Raw genomic sequence first — 14448 nt, 5'->3', positions numbered from 1 at the left:
TACACTGTAGGTAATTCAGACAAATAGATTCTGTCCATATTAAAAACATTCCAAACCTTCTGCTCTTTACACGTGTCTAGGGGCTACACCAGACTGATTTCATTGCCCTTCTGAAATAAGTCCATGTGTGTCAAAATTGCTAAAAAAAAAAATGCCACCAACAAACCTTATGATCTGGTGTATGTATACAAAGATGTTTTGTGGGCATCTGCACAGTACATCAAACTCCTGGGTGCCATACTATAGAAAATGCTGGAAGCAGGTGCAGAGATGTTAATTCCAGAGGTGTAATAATGAAGATCCTTTCTTGGTATCACAAAACCAAAGGTGCAGAGCTGTAGTCACTTGGCAGGGTCAAAACATCATATGCCACAATAGACAGTAACTACATACAATTTAACTTTAGCATACCACCTAAAAGCTCCCTTACGAGGGTACCACACTATTGAAAGGTAGTTTTAAGTAGATTTTTTGAATGGCAGAGTAGCCTTGAAGACACAAATGAAGCAAGAAAATGCAAAACAGCTTAATCACTTCTGGCTTTGATGTATTCAGCATGATTTTCTCTGCTGATAGGTGGCATCCCTAACGTGACAGGCCCAGGGGCAGTGATTATCGGTGTATGTGAGCAAATGCAATTATGTTTATTATGAGTGTGAGACTGATTCTTATTTTACATGCATTCAGCTCTCTCTCAAAACCAAGCTCAGGATATTTTTTACAATTGCTTCCTTGGATAATAAGCAGACATATGGAGCATAAGGATTAAATGAATGCAATATTTCTGTATTTGTTTCGCAAGATATGGTTTACTTGTTTCAACTCTAATTTTTTATACATCAGAATTCCACATCCATTTTGGAATTTCATCTGAACCTCAGCTTCATTGCTGTAAACAGCCCTGGGCACAGTGGATGACCTGCACTGGTAGATGAAGAGAGGAAGTGTTCATTTCCCTGGAACTTTCAGGGGCTCTCGATACTGTCAGTCTTGGTCTCCTTCTAGACTGCCTATCTGAGTTGGGATTGGGAGGCACCAACCTGTGATAATTCCAGTACTACCTAGAGGGTAGGTTTCAGAAAGTGGTACTGGGGGGGTTGATAATCAGCCCTTTAGCCTTTGACTTCTGGAGCCCTGAAGGTTCCTTCTTGTCTCCTATGCTTTTCAACATCTACATGAAACCACTGGTTGAGGTCATCCACGGATTTGGGCCAGGTTGTCTTGACACCAATATGTGGATGAGAGTCAGTTCTATCTTATACTTTCAGCTGATCCCAGGGAGGCTATAGAAACACTGAACCAGAATCTGGATTCATTTTGGGAGGGAATGCAGCTTAATAAACTGAAGTTGAATCCCAGGAAGTTGGAAGTACTGCTGGTAGCAGGAAGGACTGACCCAGGTCTTAAGATGTCATCCTTTCTGGATGCAGTTACACTCCCTTTGAAGGAACGGGTGCATAATCTGGGGGTATTCTTGGAACCATGCTTACTATTAGATAAGCATGTGGCAACTGTGGCTAAGAGTACCTTTTACCACCTTGACTGGTTAGCCATCAGTGGCCTTTCCTGGGCAGAAAAGAACTGGCCACTGTGATGCTTGCCTTAAATTACATTTAGATTAGATTACTACAATGTGCTCTGCATAGGGCTGACCTTGACCAGTGTTCAGAAACTTCAACTGATGTAGAATTATGCAGATAGAACATTAATTGGTTTCCAATTTGCTTCTGAGCACTATTCAAAGTGCAGGTATTGACCAACAAAGTCCTATACAGTTTGGGACCTATATACATGAAGGACCATCTAGTTCCTTATAAACCTACCTGACACCACTGCAGTCATATGTGGAGGCCCTGCTTTGGGTGCCCCTCTAAGATTAGGTGGGTAGCAACCTGAGAGACGGTCTTCTCAGTCATGGCACCAAAACCCTGGAACTCTCTTACCTGGAAAGATTTGTCAGCCCCTTCTTTTGCTGTTTTCCTCCAGAGGGTGAATATGTCTGGGGTTGTTTGTTTTTGTCCCGCAATGTACAATATATATGAATATCCCAAAGTTGTATGTGTATATATCAATGATTGTGCACACCATGAGGAAATGAACTGCCCAAATTAGACATAATTTATGATCACAAATGTTTAATGTATGAGCATGAAAACCATGAAACAATATCCATCTTTAAACCGCTCCCATGGAGCAGTAAAAATAAAAGACTAAGGGCTAGGTGGGAGAAGAAAGGGGCGGGGTGAGTCCATGATAAAAACTCAGAGGGGCCAATCGGGAGCCGCGTCACTCCAGGCCCAAGTGGCCAATAGGGAGCAATGCACAGCATGGCTCCCCATTGGCCACTTGGCCCATCCTGGACTACCCGGTGAGTGGGCCTGGGGAAGAGGCTTCGCCACCGGGAAAGGAGCAGGTCCGCCGTGTCAAAGACAGCACCTTTTGGGCATGGTTTTCTTCTCTCCTTTTAGGAATGTTTGTTTGGCATTTCCTCAGTGATCCTTCCTTCCTGCTCAGTGGTTTAATTGTTTTTATAACTTTGTATGTATTTTAGCTCTGTTATTTAAGGCAGTGGTCCCCAACCTTTTTATCACCGGGGACCACTCAACACCGGGGACCACTCAACACCTTTTACTGAGGCCCGATGGGGGGGGGGTAGTTTACTCCTCTACTCTCAACCACTGCCCTAGCGCTCTCTGATCGCTATGGTAATGTTTAAACATCCCTTCAAAATAAGATACAGACATGCCACAACAATGAAGTGTGTTGTAAAGGGCTGGGGGGGATGAAGTAAAGGGCCGGGGGGGGGGAGAGAAGGCGTCCTTCGGGGCCCACCTCCAATTAGTCGAAGGACCACATGTGGTCCGCTGCCCACAGGTTGGGGATCGCTAATTTAAGGGATTTAATAATTTGTGGTGTTAGTTGCCTTAGTGGCCCTCATGAAGGCAGAAAGGTGGGAGATAATAAATAAATAATTTTAGATATTTTTCAGTCTGTATTAAGTGGCAGTTTGCAATACAAGCTGAACACACCAAGACAGCTTTTGCCAATTTATTGTGGCTTCAGCATGTAAATTTGATCAAGAGTATTCACAGCATTTTGACTGACTACAAAGAAGGTTTATACAATTAAAGGCACATTGGAAGAAAAAGGAAAAGCAGCATTCCATGATTTCAAAAAAGTTCTGATCTCCAACCAGATGCTGAATGCCAGCAGAGCTGCATGGCCTCACCTTGGCTGAGCTCAAATGCATAAAGCAGATATCAAGAGAGGAGCAACAAATTTTTCTCAGCTGTAAAACATTTTTCCAGCTCAGATATAATTACTGACACTGTTTCAAAAACTTTGAAAGCAAAAGTTTGTTACTGCAGAGGGAGGGGGAAACTAGATACATGGTTTAAAGTGCTGAAAGCATATTGTGGATTTGAGTTTTACAGATGGCTGAATGCTGTAAAAAGAATCAGTGACAGTGATATTTTCCAGGTAACATTGCACACCTCCAGGTTCACCTGTGCAGCTTCTATCTTAGAGTAAAGGTTGGTGGTGGTATAGAAGAAATGAAGGCTCATCACAGAATGGTCTAATTCTGGCCAGGGGGATTTGGGAGGCACACTGAGTATAGTAACATAGGGATGGCAGAATTTGGGCCAGGATGTTAAGACATAGGTACTGGGTAAGGAGATGGGTATGAGAATAGAAGCACGGAGTTAGCTAATGATGCACAAAAGGTATTCCAGGAAAGGATATTTCACCTATCCACCTATCCGCTGATAGATCCCTATTCTGACATTATCGTTGTCAAAACCTAATCCTAGCTGTAGGATTAGAGAGCCAGTTTGGTGTAGTGGTTAGGAGTGCGGACTTCTAATCTGGCATGCCAGGTTCGATTCTGCGCTCCCCCACATGCAACCAGCTGGGTGACCTTGGGCTCGCCACGGTACTGATAAAACTGTTCTGACCGGACAGTGATATCAGGGCTCTCTCAGCCTCACCCACCCCACAGGGTGTCTGTTGTGGGGAGAGGAATGGGAAGGCGACTGTAAGCCGCTTTGAGCCTCCTTCGGGTAGGGAAAAGCGGCATATAAGAACCAACTCTTCTTCTTCTTATTATTATTATTATTATTATTATTATGGATGCCAAACAGCAAATTCATCCACACTGTTAAGAAGGAAGAGGCCCACAGAGCATTGCAGAAAGTGATCCAGGAGAGGAGAAGGGAAGAAGGATGTCACAATTCAGACAAAAACGGTACAGCTTGTCAATAAACATTAACAGAGGAGTTACATGCCACATTGAGCACTTGAAATTCTACGGCGGAAGTGTAACATTTTATAGCATATATCGTGTATGTTGAAGCCTGTTATTAGATTGGTTCTTCTCACTTCACTGCAGGATGACATCAATCATGCTTGCTCTACAGCGACTCTGTTACTCACCCGACACGATGGTGTATCCAATACCTCTCGGCCGCCCTTTGTCCTGGTCAATTGCAGTTATCATACGTACAGTTGTACCCTGGAGACCAAAAAGGAAAGAAAAGGGAGGATTTGATTATTCCAGGCACTGCTAAATTTCCCAAGCATACTTCCCCATGTATATTATGGTGAATTACACGAGAAACAGGAATAGTCACCAGTATACCTTTTATATCTTTATAAAGGTATACCAGTATACCTTTGAGCCTCTTGTGGCACAGGGTGAAGGCAGCTGACATGCTGTCTGAAGCTCTGACCATGAGGCTGGGAGTTCAATCCCAGCTACCGGCTCAAGGTTGACTCAGCCTTCCATCCTTCTGAGGTTGGTAAAATTAGTACCCAGCTTGCTGGGGGGTAAATGGTAATGACTGGGGAAGGCACTGGCAAACCACCCCGTATTGAGTCTGCCATGAAAACGCTACAGGGCATCACCCCAAGGGTCAGACATGACTCTGTGCTTGCCCAGGGGATACCTTTACCTTTATACCTTTTAAATGTTGCAGTTTCTTTAATTGTGGGCGATATGTGAGGTGCTCAACAGCAAACGTACCCAGTGACGCTTCAACACTAAATGCTACTTGGCATTGTCTTTGCTATTCAGATCTCACATTCCTTCACAGCTATTTCAGAAAAAACTCTTCATCTGTTTCCTTCTTGGTGGCTCTAACAAGAACTGACCTATCTTGCACATAGGCTCTTGTGGGCAGATGTGAGGTGAATTATATGGTGGTTTCTTAAGGTGAAAAGCTGGGGTGGGGGGAGGGTGATTCTGAAGAGAACACCAGACTCATTTTCATTGCCACTTGTCATGAGACCCTTCAGCTGGAGCTGGGTCACTGAGGGGAATGTGGCTATTAGTGCAGGAGTTCTGCTATTGACTTGTGCCACTTCATCCCAAGAGCGGAAGCCAAGAAATCTTGGCAGAGGCTACAAGGAACAGCTACAGCTTTTAGATGCAGAAGAAGCCTACAGACTTACTTCGTTTTTGTAATTTCCTCAAAAACAGCATGTTGTCGGGGTTTTTTTGCTAAGTTGACTCCCATTTAACAGTCAGTACTCCTGTAACATTTTCTCAATTGTGGCTCCACACATTGTATTGTGTGAGGCAACGGTTACCTAATACAGTGCACACACAAAAATGCTCACCTTCCCAAAATATTAACTTGCAATTTATTTCTCCCTTGTTATCCTTTACACCTTATCAGCCAAGGTTTACATATAACCACCTTTCTGCTCAAATATCATCAAGTCTCCTCAAAAAAGCCATCATCTTTCAGCAAAACAGTGAACAAATATTAAGTGCAGTATAGATCCCTCACTTTTAAAATCCTATTTAAATCCCTTGCTAAAGGAGAATGGGATAATGATTAAAGAGACAAACAGAGAACTGTGCTTCTAATACAAGCCTTCAGATGCATTCTCACAGATACTCCATACTGTTAGGTATTGCTCTTTACTCACATGACTAGGATCAGAATGAAATCTCATGCAGAGATCAGTAATGAGTATGGGGCTTCAAATATATGACTGGGTGAATCAGACAGGGCTATTTCCAGAAAAAGTTGTAAGTAATTCTACCATGCACACCAATGCAAAGCTCACATGCAAAGATCTATGTCAACATTGTTTAATCTTTAAGTATAAAAAGGAACATACACAGCTCTGGAGCCAGAATTATACATAACATTGAATATAGATAAGCACAAACCAGCTCATGAATCAGTTCATGGTTCACAAAATGAAGTTCATGGCAGATCAACTGGCATGATCAAATTGTTCCTGGAAGTTGGTGCCAGTTCCTGAATGGATACATCTACAGATAATCTCCTGTTAATCAAAATGTTTAAGTGTCAAAGCAAGGGGGAGTGGTGGAATTCTCCAGCCTTGGGAACACTATGGTCAATTTCAGATTAGTCATGTCAGTTTCAAGAGCCCCCCTCCCCTTCCCTACTACTGAGGTTTGTAACAATTTTCAAACTTGCAATACCTGTAATGTTCTGCTGGGCATTCTGTATATTGTTATTGCAAGGATTGTCTGGTTTGACATTAGTCCTTTTGCTTGCATTGCCATACTCTGGGCACTAGTACATTGTTCCCATTGCCTTAGAATCCCCTGCAGCTTAGAATATGATTCTATGTTTCCCATCGGTTCTGCTGAGCTGCTATTGCCACAATGGCACTGGGTTATGCTGGGTACTAGTACACTGCACTAGTTCTGATGGGCTTGCAACCCTCCCATACACTTGGAGTGTGATTGCTTTAAATCATTCCTGTTGAACTGGCATAATGCCAATGACACTGGATTCTTCGGGGGCGGGGGATGGGGACATATGGGATCATTCCAATTGGGAAGCTATTATTCCAGTCTCAGAGTGCTAATTTTATTTCTGGGGACCATATTTCAACTCTGAGTCCAGTCCCACAGCCGTTTATCTCCTTCAAGAATGTGTTCTACTGCATCATAAACCTCACAAACTGAATCCATTTGTTTAGCATCTAAAAACTCATGATGGCCTGTGGTTTGCGAACCACATTTTCCTAGTTCAAGCCCATCCCTAATGCTACAGTGAATACAGAAGGCCACATGAGTGGCTACAATTTCAGACACAAACTGCTGGACTAGAACCACCCCTACTTTCCCCCTTAAACTTCCACATCTTTTAACATTAAAGGCCAGAACTAATTCCTGATGTCATGGCTACTCAACAAAGGCACTTATTTACATGCATAATAATAATTAATGTAGCATGAACACATTTATGATGTTAGACTGTTCTGCTTTCCTTTGTCTATTGAGATCCAGGGAAAAGAGGCATACTTTTTGTCCTCAGAGAAAGTGTCAGCAGTGGCATTTGCAGTCTAATGAGACAGCAAGTGCACACATCTGCCATGGCAGCATGAAATCCATGGCGTAATTTATCAGATGAAGGCCGAAGGTCACACAGAGTCACTGCACTTCTCGGCATTATTCTGTGTGCTGCATTGCGCTATTCAGATGTCTTACTAGCCTCACTCTGTACCTACTTTTAGGCAATCAATTAGTTGTATTTTCTTAATCATGCACCCATCAGCAGGTGTATCATACAGTCATAGATAATTCTAATAAAGAAAGATGCATTCTAGGAATATTTCAGACAAACTAGGAAGATGTATCATATTTTATTTTGGAGAAACAGAAAAAAATATTTTTGAAATGAACAAGTATCTCCTTCAAAGTTTAGGCCATGATTGATCAGCAGGTTGTTTTCAATACTGTCATTACTACTCAATTAGTTCTTTATAATTTATTCATTCAATTTTGTTACATATTTTGTTACATGTGCTCCTCTGCACACTTAAAAGCTATGCTGGAGTCTAGTCCATCCAGAACTGGCAGGGGATTAGTGCTGGCTGAGAATCTCTTCCTTTCTCCATCACCTTGGACACTGTGATGTGCCAGTCTTGCTACATGATGGAGTATCTTCAGAAAGAGGTCTAACATGTGACCTGGTTCAGCCAGAAGAAGAACCCAACGCAGAAGTGTCAGCCCCTGTATTAATAATGGGGGTTCTAGTGTATTTTTAAATACTAATATCAAAATACATACTCTTAATCTCAGGTTGTAAAACTGTAAGAGGTCTCTATTTGACTGCCACTGGGATTAGACAGTTCTGCATGTTATAGGAAAGTTTCCCCATACTTTTCTGTTTTCAGTTTTTAAACACTATATGATGAATGTTGTCCTAGCAGTTTCCTGATGGTGCAAGAGGGAAGAGTGGTCCAATTTGCCTTCTTTCCCTGAAAACTAGAATTGCTGCAACTCCCACAACCTCCACCACCAGTTTGTAGCCTGGTTGGGGGAATGGGGTGGCAACAATTGCTGTTACCATATGATATCATTAACTGGCTGACACTAGAAGTGATGTCACATTGCTCCAGAATTCAGTGAAAACTCTATGGTAAAGATGCCATACCCAGGGCCGGATTTACATGAAAAGAGGCCCTAGGCTATTCCACTTATGTGGCCCTTTCACCTCCTATTTTTAAGTTTGTAAATTACATTAGAGATAATAAAATACATTATTACTGTGATATATATCAATATGTTAAATGAAACATGTTGTGATTGGTACTAACCTTTATAAAAATGTGGAATATAGACCCCTCTTGATCTTGAGGCCCTAGGCCTAGTTAGCCTATAGGAAAATCCGGCCCTGGCCATACCATTGACAAGGCAGTGTTCTCCATGACCCCACCCCCAATTTTCACCCACCCACCACATCTCATGTTGCTTTTTGTCCACCCAGTGCCTCAATCCTCAGTATAGCCTCTTTTAAAGTCAGGGGGTAGGAAACCAATGGGGAAATCCACTTTTGCCAGCAGAAAGTTGGTGGGATCCAACCCTACATTTTCAAACTGTAATATTTCTATACACTTCTGATACTGCATGCCTTCAGTAGCTAACTTCTCATCTCAATAGACATAATAATCTGCAATTCACGCTCCTACGCTATGTTTATATCCTCATACCGGTAAGGCCAGTTTCCTCAAAGTCATACAACCTCTGGACACCATTGGAATTGTGAGAGATAGAAGCAAACAACACCACAGAAATGGGAAATGGGGTCAATTACCAGCCAAGCATCCTCATATGGTGGAAACATCTGCTTCTTAAATCTTGCCCCCTGCCAACACAAAGGTGATATGTCTTGGATGCTACTAAAGCACTTCCTGCTCCAGTGTGGCAGAGGAAAACTGAGGCTTGTTGTTTGCTTCAGGAAGAGTCATTGTGGGGAAGAAGCAGATACATTCCTGGAAACATATAGTGGTTGCCATGGTGTTCATTGATGTCACATTGGGGATTACTGCTGTATAGTACTAAAGTCTCTCAGCCAAGTGCTTTATTGTGATGCTAAAGAAATTAGCTTTTGACAGAAACATTTACCACTTCATAAAATGAACAGTCAAGGTTCTAAGGGAAGAAAATCAGATCTGATGCCCACATTTACTTGTGATCTGAGAAACTAATTCACCGTGAGCTTCATGCCAACAACTTCATATATAAATTTCATGAAAATTCCTTATAAATGTATCCATATGTAATGATGACAGCTGATATTTGGCATATATGTTATAGAGAATGTACAGCATTTCTGACATGGCTAAGATACAGCTTAACCATGAATGTACCTCTGTTAACAAATAATCATTTTATTTTCTCTTGCTCTTGGTTAGCCTGTATCCTACCTGTCTCTTTTTCTCTCCCATTCTTCCTTGGGGGTACTGTATGCTTATGATTCAGTTCTACAAGAACAGCTGAAGCTGAAGCTGAAGAAGAAGCTGAAGAAGAAGCAGAAGCAGAAGCAGAAGCAGAAGCAGAAGCAGAAGCAGAAGAGTTGGCTCTTATATGCTGCTTTTCTCTAACTGAAGGAGTCTCAAAGCAGCTTACAATCGCCTTCCCTTTTCTTTCCCCACAACAGACACCGTACGAGGTAGGTGACGCTGAGAGAGCCCTGAGATTACTGCTTGGTCAGAACAGTTTTATCAATACTGTGGTGAGCTCAAGGTAACCCAGCTGGCTACATGTGGGGGAGTGCAGAACTGAACCCAGCTCGCCGGACTGGAAATCCGCACTCCTAACCACTACACCAAACTGGATATATCTAAAACAGTATAGCTACTTTCACTGCAAATTCTTTGCTTGTCATTTTTATAATTTTAAGTGCCTTTTGATATCTCCACACCACATTTTGTAATTCATCTGTTGATGCTAATAATGACTGATCCAGTTAATTAGAAGCCTCCCCCTCCCTCTTTTGTACTGTCAATATCAGCCCAAACATACCTATGTGTATACATAGGATCCCAAGGCAGGATTAGAAAGGTGCATATGGAAGGATGGCTAGATGTGTAACTCATGTTTCCAGGTAATATAATCAGGAATCTAAAATCAGCTCTAAATTTCTACCTTAGGCAAAATGGGTGGTAACATACAGAGACAGATGTGCAGGGACAAGTAGACACCTGGCACCTTGAGTAATTTCGTTTGGTTTCACTTCCTTAATTCCTTAGGTGTTTTAATCCAAATATAAACCTCCATATTTGTCTCCAAGTTTCACATTAGGGAAAAATGGAGTGACAACTCCTATATTCACTGAGTTCTGTGAAAGGATGCATTGAATGAAAAATCTTTTCTTTTTCCTTTTTCCTTTTGGTTTACGGAGTGACTAGGCAGACCAACATATACTGTATACTGATTAGTCAAGCCCTGAATGAAGGCAGGGGGAAAGCAGTATATGAACAGATTTTAAGAGGACAGGGAAGAAAGTAAAATGCAGGAGGAAAGAAAGAATTCTATTTACAAGATTTAGTGCTCCACCCCAAATATTCCGCACTTAAACTTATCACTCCCATGGGAGAAGTACCAAGTCCTGGCACCTCATTTGTAAACTGAAGTGCTCCCACATTCCAAAGGCACTGGGTAAAAGCATGGCCTATCTGACAGTTCACTCATCACTTGTCAAAAGAGAAGGAGCAGCTTAGAATGATAAGTGTCACAAACCGTGCAGCACATTTCAAAACAGAAGCCAGCTGCTGAGCAGGGCGGGGTTAGTGATGGTGTAGGAATAGTAATGGGCCTGTAAATATTTATGGGACAGTTTTATCCTAACAAGCCAACCCTTCTTTGGGTGCTTTGTGTTACGACCAGTCGGAAACAAAAGCTTAGCACTGCTGTTACCATTGTAAAGGAGAAAAAGTTCCCTCTCTGAATGACCTTCCTATTGAATTCCACATCATCTACATAGAGTGCATATTTAAACCTCCAGGTTAGGATGCTTAAGAGACTGGCATAAATAAGGGCCATTGGTGGGCTATAAATACAACAATTTAGGGAATGTAACGTGGAACTTTCATCCATTCAAATTCTATCAAAACAAATATGAATTGGGGTCAGATGAGAGATGGTAACTAGTTTGGATTAGATAAAATGATAGAAGATGATGAACCTGACCATAAGTTAGCTATGATTGCTATTGCAGACCTGTACTAAACTATTCTGGGAGGTAGTAAAGCTCCACTGGATGGAACCAATATTTTGACATGCTTTTGTTCCGTCACCTTCTGGCTACCAGACAATCGTAGAAACTCCTGACTACACTATACACATGGAAACAATCAACCAATCAAACAGTCCTTCTCTGGACTACTTGACAAAGGGTATAAGAGACTGCATCCAATCTGCCAAATGAATATTGATGGTATAAGCAAGTTTAAATGCCAATACTTGTTACAAATTTTACTGACAAAAAAAATAGATTTTGCTGTTGTTCAAGAAACTCATCTTGATAACAAAAATCAAGTCCACCACAGAATGAAACTTGTGGGATATGATGTTATTGTCATGTAAGGAGTTCAGTCTGATGAAGAGTGTTTGCACTTGAAAGCTCACACCTTGAATAAATCTTTGATGGTCTTAAGGGTGCTACTGGACTCTGATTTTATTATGCCCAAAGTAACACTGAAAATGTGAAACTGGTATTGACCAAAATTCCACAATGACATCCACACAGTCATAGTAAAAGTGGGGGAATTACATGTTCTCAATGTTTACAAACTTACTGCCATTTCATAGCTAGCACATGTCCTATCAACCTACCTTCATCTTTTTGTTTAACAGACATTGGAGATACATGGTTAATGTTAAGGCACTTGTTGACCAAGCTAAAGAACATGACTTACATCTAATTTTCAGTGCTAAATACAGAGGTATATTTAGATCAGTGTCATGGAATAGAAAGTCCAACCATGATTTAACATTTTTTTCACCTGCCCATAGAAGTCAGCCCTTGCCCATACCCAGATGTGTTCTTGAGGCTTTCCTACACAGGCAGCATTGACCAGTAATTAGAAGGTTTCAATGAAGACCTGGATAGGTGTTTTGGATGGGTCACTCCAACACATTACAGCTACCATTGATTCATTGGAGCTGTTATGTCCATGGGCAAAAGGCACATTCCTTAAGGATATTGGAAAGAATATATTCCAGGCTAAAGAGATCAGAGCAAGAATCATATGATTCTATGATTCTTCTATGATTCTAAGAGATTGTATCAAAATTTCTTCAACAGCAAAGACCCAGAACCAGTAAATTAAGTACTCCAGGAACTTCATGAACTCAATGGTGTACATAGCCAAAAATGGATCAAAACAACTGAAAATTTGGATTTCATGTATTCCAGAAGACTGGAGGATGTTGAAAAAATTAGGTCCAAGTCGACCTGTGCTCCTTGGAGATCCACAGCTAACATCAAATTAGGTAGCTGCCTGTCTGGTATCTCTGTCCAGAAATCTAAATGACTGAGATTTTATAAACAGGATAAAAAAGAACTCCAGCTTTTGAAATTCACCTGTTCTGAAAATTGTGAGCTGTCAAAGGATTTCAGTGTTGATGAGATTTCCAAAGCATTGAAAGGCATGAACAGTGGGAAACCACCAGGCTTCAATTGGATAAATAATGAATTCCTGATCAACAGTGGCATGTTTAATCTGAAGTGGCTCACAAAGTTCCTCCCTGACATGAAAACAGGAAGACTTCCAGAGGAATTCAAGAAAGCAAAGGCAGTTGCTATTCTGAAACCTAGAAAAATGAAATATCTTGTGGAATGTTACAGACTTCTTTCCCTGTTACATAACAGGCTCCTGTTATGAACGGCTCAAGAAACAAATTTAAAATAGAATCAGTGACAGAATTAACAAACATGTCTTTACAGAGCAAACAGGATTCAGACCCCATCATAGTTATGAAGACCAGATTCTCAGTTTAACAACTTTCACTGAGGTAGGATATTAGTTGTCATAAGGCATCAGCAATTTCCATCTATCTGACTGCCTGACTACACAGACTGATCCGCTGAACACATTTTTACAAGTTTTCCACTGCAAAACATTATTTGGACTCCTAAATAACATGCTGAGTGATAGAACTTTTCAAGTAATTATGGGTCAGTCAATTAGCAAGCAGAAGAAACTAAATAATGGCCTACCCCAGGGTTCAGTCTTCACTCCTGTCCTTTCCAGTCTATCATCTCTCATGTTCCTGTGATGATATCCAGGACGTTTGCTTATGCCAATAACATGGTGATTGCAGTAAGGCACAAATCAATGAAAGTACTGAAGAAATACTGTCTAGGAACTTCATAATTTTGGCTATTATTGTAAATGGCTGCTTATCCTAAGTCCAAGAAAAACAGAATGTTGCTATTTCCATCCCAATAACAATATTGCCAACTGTGAACTGTCTACCTTAGTGGCATCTGACTTGCACACAGTAATACACTTAAGTACTTTGGCATTATACTGGATAGAACCTTGAGCTATAAACACCATCTTACCAACGTAGCAGTGAAAATACACAACTGAAACTACATTCTCCCAAAATTATGTGGTACAACTTGGGGTCTGTATGCTACAACACTTAAGTGCTCAGCTTTGGGGTTGGTATATAGTACCATGGAATATGGTGCTTCAGTCTGGCTCAATAATTCCCATGTCCACAAACCTCAAATCTAAATCAATACAAGAATGAGAATCATCTGTGGATGTATTAAACCCACTCTTACCTATGTGGCTATCGATGGTGTGCCACATCACTGCCCCACATCTCTGTGATCCAAGGAAGTCAGCATGGATTTGTCTCCAACAGGTCCTGCCAGACCAACCTAGTTTCTTTTTTTGACCAAGTAACAGGTTTGCTGGATCGGGGAAATTCGGTTGATGTCATTTACTTGGATTTTAGTAAAGCTTTTGACAAGGTTCCCCATGATGTTCTGATGCAAAGTTGAAGGACTGCAATCTGGATTTTCAGATATTTAGGTGGATAGGGAATCGGTTAGAGAACCGCACTCAAAGAGTTGTTGTCAATGGTGTTTCATCAGACTGGAGAGAGGTGAGTAGCGGGGTACCTCAGGGCTCGGTGCTCGGCCCGGTACTTTTTAA

General features: G+C 41.4%; 1 protein-coding gene across 5 annotated transcripts in view; it reads right to left on the bottom strand.

Moving 5' to 3' along the window:
- Positions 1-14448, bottom strand: part of CDH23 (cadherin related 23) — a 556038-nt gene that overhangs the window by 314302 nt on the left and 227288 nt on the right. For all 5 annotated transcript variants that reach the window (XM_077350525.1, XM_077350522.1, XM_077350524.1 and 2 more), the window contains exon 9: positions 4435-4513. In XM_077350525.1, the coding sequence (XP_077206640.1) occupies positions 4435-4513 (79 nt within the window). The remainder of the gene's footprint in view (positions 1-4434; positions 4514-14448) is intronic.

The sequence above is a fragment of the Paroedura picta genome, chromosome 8 (genome assembly GCF_049243985.1).
Source record: "Paroedura picta isolate Pp20150507F chromosome 8, Ppicta_v3.0, whole genome shotgun sequence".
Taxonomy (NCBI): Eukaryota; Metazoa; Chordata; class Lepidosauria; order Squamata; family Gekkonidae; genus Paroedura; species Paroedura picta.
Note: the sequence above shows the minus strand (reverse complement) of the source record. Positions and strands in the feature narration are given on the sequence as shown.